The following is a 4,320-nucleotide window of genomic DNA, read 5'->3' as shown; positions in this document are numbered from 1 at the left end:
AACAGTGCTGCACTGGTTGAGGGTGAAGGGGTGTAATCTAATGAGGGAATGTAAACAACAGAGAAAGGAAAGCCTCATGCAAGGAGACCAGGCACAATGCCGGTTTGTATTTCTCAACAGCGGTTCAACAGACAATCTGAGGTGGCCTGTGCGACTGACAGAGGGTAAAATATCTTCCCAAACACCAAGTCTCCCATGCACCCTGCAGCCAGCCTCCCACCTCAAGGCCCCAGTCCCTTGGAATCAACACCATCCATTAGCAAGAACCTTCATTAATGGAAAAATCTGCTCCAAATAGCAGAACAAATAAAACTCAGAGATTATCACAGCAAGCTTTAATCCTCATATTTCACCTGTGCCCCTGTTGAGAGCAGGGTCTGCTCCGTTAGTTAAACTGATTATTGCATAAATGAATATCACTTAGCATATCACTGCTCCTACCCCCTCCCCAGAAAAAGTAAATAAACACTACACAAAATGTAAACTTACCCCCAATAAAAGTCAACATTAACTTAAGGATACTACTGTATTCCTATAGCACTAGGTTACTACAGTACGGTAACAGTTACTACACTAACCTACGATACTATAATCCTCTTCCAACCTATTTACAAAATATCCTCATTCTGAGGTTCTGGAAGTGTTAATTGTTGCATTAGATTCCTCTTCTTGAGGTAGTTCCAAGTCGTGAAAAACAAGCAAATTTACATATTTTTATATACTGCCACTGATGGGTAAATTATCATAAAAGGCCTACAACCAAAATCCTCATCCTTTGATATGCAGATCAGATCATACAAGCTTTTCCCCTCAGATCATACAAACTAATCTAAAACTGGAAACACAGAAATTAACAGTCATACAAAAATAAAGATAAAAACAAGCAGAAAAAAAAAACAAAAACCAAAAACATAAAAAGGAATCTGTAAAAAGCATCACACTAACAGTCTTAAACTTTGCTAAAGACAGACAATACGCTTGGTTTACTAAAGCAATAAGCATTTTATAAAGTACTCCAGAAATAACGCTTATGAAAATAGGTGGACATTTTTAGGTGAGAGCACAAAACTAAAATCATCTCATTCTCTGGCAAAGAGTTCTCCCAAAATGTCATGTCTACAAGAAGTGATGTTTGGCAAGACTGTGTCTGAACTGAGTCAGCCACCAGCTCATTTTCAGGTGGCTTTTCCTCAGGTTTGCTTCATCGGTGCAGGGATATTTGCAGACGCCTGCTCGAGGTAGGCCAGGGAACCCTGAGGGATGTCGGCTGGCTTTTTGGGCTGCATGTTGATGTCCTCCAGCACCTGTTGCCAATGTCTCCGTTTTTTTAAGTGCTTCTGAACCAGAACATCCTTTCGCTGTAATTCATTCCTCAGTTCCGAGACATCCTCTTTGATAACTTGCTCTGGTTTCTGAACAGGTAACTGCAATCTTTTTGGTAGGAAAAAACATACTGTCTGTCTCACAATATCTAGAAATTTCTGGATACACTGATCAACACCAGTTGGAATTTCTTCCTAATCTGTACTATTGACTCACCAGAGAAGCAAAACAAGGCTCAAAAGATGACTCCAACTCATCCACCAAGGTACTGTGAGAAGTTCTTGAAATGCCTGGTGTGGCCTGAAGAAGCCCCCGCGGGGGTGGCGGGGGTCCAGGTGGCTGCGCAGAGAACATGCCTCCCAGCAGAGCCCTCATTTCTAAAAATCCATAATTCTTAACTCATAACCAATCTTGTTGTCTATGACACCTTCCACTCCCCTCACCTGATTATTTTCAGTCACTTCCTAGATATTATATCGTTTCATCCATAAATATTTCAATATGTATATAAAATATAAGGACTCTTTTTAAAAACATAACAAAAAATACCAATTTTATATCTGAAATTGGCATCAACATTCAAGTGTTAAAAAAAAAAAATAGAGGTAACAATAATCAAGACTCTAAGAAGGAATCATGTGCTCTTCTAGAATAAGAAAGCACTGGCAATAATACCTACTGGGCTTTGGTCTCTGCCTTGGACTTCTCATGGGTAAATTAAATGAGAGAGTTAAGATGATGGTTAAGTTTTCATCTAGCTCAGATATTCTAATAGTTTTCAAAGCTAAATGGATTATCTTGTACCTATGGGTCTGGGTACCCTTAAACATACCCTCAAAGTTTTTATTAATAATTTCAGTAGTATTTCATTTATCTCCCCTACCAGAATGTACACTTCTTGAGGGTCAAGAATTTATCTCTTATTCACTGCCAGATCCTCAGAGCCTAGTGGGCAAATTGTGAGGGGCCTTCTGTGCTGAGCCAACGAGTCTGAACTTTATCCTAAAAGAATGAGGAGTCATGGAAGGAATGTAGTGAGAGAAGATGCATCACCAGATGTGCTCTTAAGAAAGATTGGATTTGTGCTACAAACAAATGCTGGAGAGGGTGTGGAGAAAAGGGAACCCTCTTGCACTGTTGGTGGGAATGTAAATTGATACAGCCACTATGGAGAACAGTATGGAGGTTCCTTAAAAAACTAAAAATAGAACTACCATATGACCCAGCAATCCCACTACTGGGCATATACCCTGAGAAAACCATAATTCAAAAAGAGTCATGTACCACAGTGTTCACTGCAGCTCTATTTACAATAGCCAGGACATGGAAGCAACCGAAGTGTCCATCAACAGATGAATGGATAAAGAAGGTGTGGCACATATATACAATGGAATATTAGCCATAAAAAGAAATGAAATTGAGTTATTTGTAGTGAGGTGGATGGACCTAGAGACTGTCATACAGAGTGAAGTAAGTCAGAAAGAGAAAAATACAGTATGCTAACATATATATATGGATTATAAAAAAAAAGAAAAATGGTCATGAAGCACCTAAGGGCAAGACGGGATTAAAGACGCAGACCTACTAGAGAATGGACTTGAGGATATGGGGAGGGGGAGGGTAAGCTGGGACAAAGTGAGAGAGTGGCATGGACATATATACACTACCAAATGTAAAATAGATAGCTAGTGGAAAGCAGCTGCATAGCACAGGGAGATCAGCTCGGTGCTTTGTGACCACCTAGAGGGGTGGGATAGGGAGGGTGGGAGGGAGGGAGACGCAAGAGGGAAGAGACATGGGGATATATGTATATGTATAACTGATTCACTTTGTTATAAAGCAGAAACTAACACACCATTTTAAAGCAATTATACTCCAATAAAGAGGTTAAAAAAAAAAAAGAAAGAAAGATTGGATTTGTGGAATATGAGAGTAGCGAATGGGAGGTCAATTAGGGAGTTACTCTTGTGATACTGAGCCGAAGTAGCAAAGGTATGAACTAAGGCAATGGCTATGGAGATGGAAAGTAGGGAGCATATGAAAGAGAAGTCGAGGGCTTCCCTGGTGGCGCAGTGGTTCAGAATCTGCCTGCCAATGCAGGCGACACGGGTTCGAGCCCTGGTCTGGGAAGATCCCACATGCCACAGAGCAACTAAGCCCGTGAGCCACAACTACTGAGCCTGCGCGTCTGGAGCCTGTGCTCCGCAACAGGAGAGGCCGTGACAGTGAGAGGCCCGCGCAACGCGATGAAGAGTGGCCCCCACTCGCCGCGACTAGAGAAAGCCCTCGCGCAGAAACGAAGACCCAACACAGCCATAAATAAATAAATAAATAAATAAATAAATAAATAAATAAGAAGTCGAATTAACTGGGCTTTAGAGAGGCATTCAAACAAAGACCACTTTGAGAAGCCCAAATATGGCCAATGGAAGGAAATTATAGACTTCATTCATATTTGGATTGAGAGCATTAATTCCCTCTTGGCATGCTCTAACCCTTGGTGCAAGAGCAGCCAAATGATCAAGATATGGTGGGACAGTTGATGGGAGTGAAGCATGGTAAGTGACGCTGGTCACCACTGGAAGGTTCAGTGTAAATTATTCTTTTAGTACAGTCAGGATTTGGCCAATCAAATTGCAACTAGTACAATGCCTGCTACTTGGTAGATATTCAGGCAACAGATCCAAGTCTCTTGAGCACGTCAGTAAACATGGATTAAATAATTTAATGTATGATAGAATCCTTAAACCCTCAAAACCAAAAGCCCAAAGTCTCCAAGAGGTTCAGTAACTTGCCCATATTCACTAGGTTAACGGATGATAGAGCCAGGCTTTGGACACAGACAGAATGACTCTGAGAGTTCATGCTTTAAAAACTCCTGTGCCATACAGCCTATCACCTTGCCAATCGTCCTAGGAAAAGGATGAAGGAAGCCAGCCATTTATACTGGCAGATCACCAAATATAAGAAGAGGAGGCAATAAAATATGAAGTTATA

General features: G+C 41.1%; 1 protein-coding gene across 1 annotated transcript; it reads right to left on the bottom strand.

Annotated features, from left to right (window-relative positions):
- Positions 1 to 1,190: 1,190 nt before the first annotated feature.
- Positions 1,191 to 1,698, bottom strand: LOC103008748 (mediator of RNA polymerase II transcription subunit 28-like). The gene is given in 2 exon segments (XM_057553946.1): positions 1,191 to 1,536; positions 1,538 to 1,698. Coding segments are annotated over 2 exon segments (507 nt in total).
- Between the last annotated feature and the right edge of the window lie 2,622 nt (positions 1,699 to 4,320).

The sequence above is a fragment of the Balaenoptera acutorostrata genome, chromosome 9 (assembly GCF_949987535.1).
Source record: "Balaenoptera acutorostrata chromosome 9, mBalAcu1.1, whole genome shotgun sequence".
NCBI classification, from domain to species: Eukaryota; Metazoa; Chordata; class Mammalia; order Artiodactyla; family Balaenopteridae; genus Balaenoptera; species Balaenoptera acutorostrata.
The sequence above is the reverse complement of the archived record's forward strand: the minus strand, read 5'-3'. Positions and strand labels throughout refer to the sequence as shown.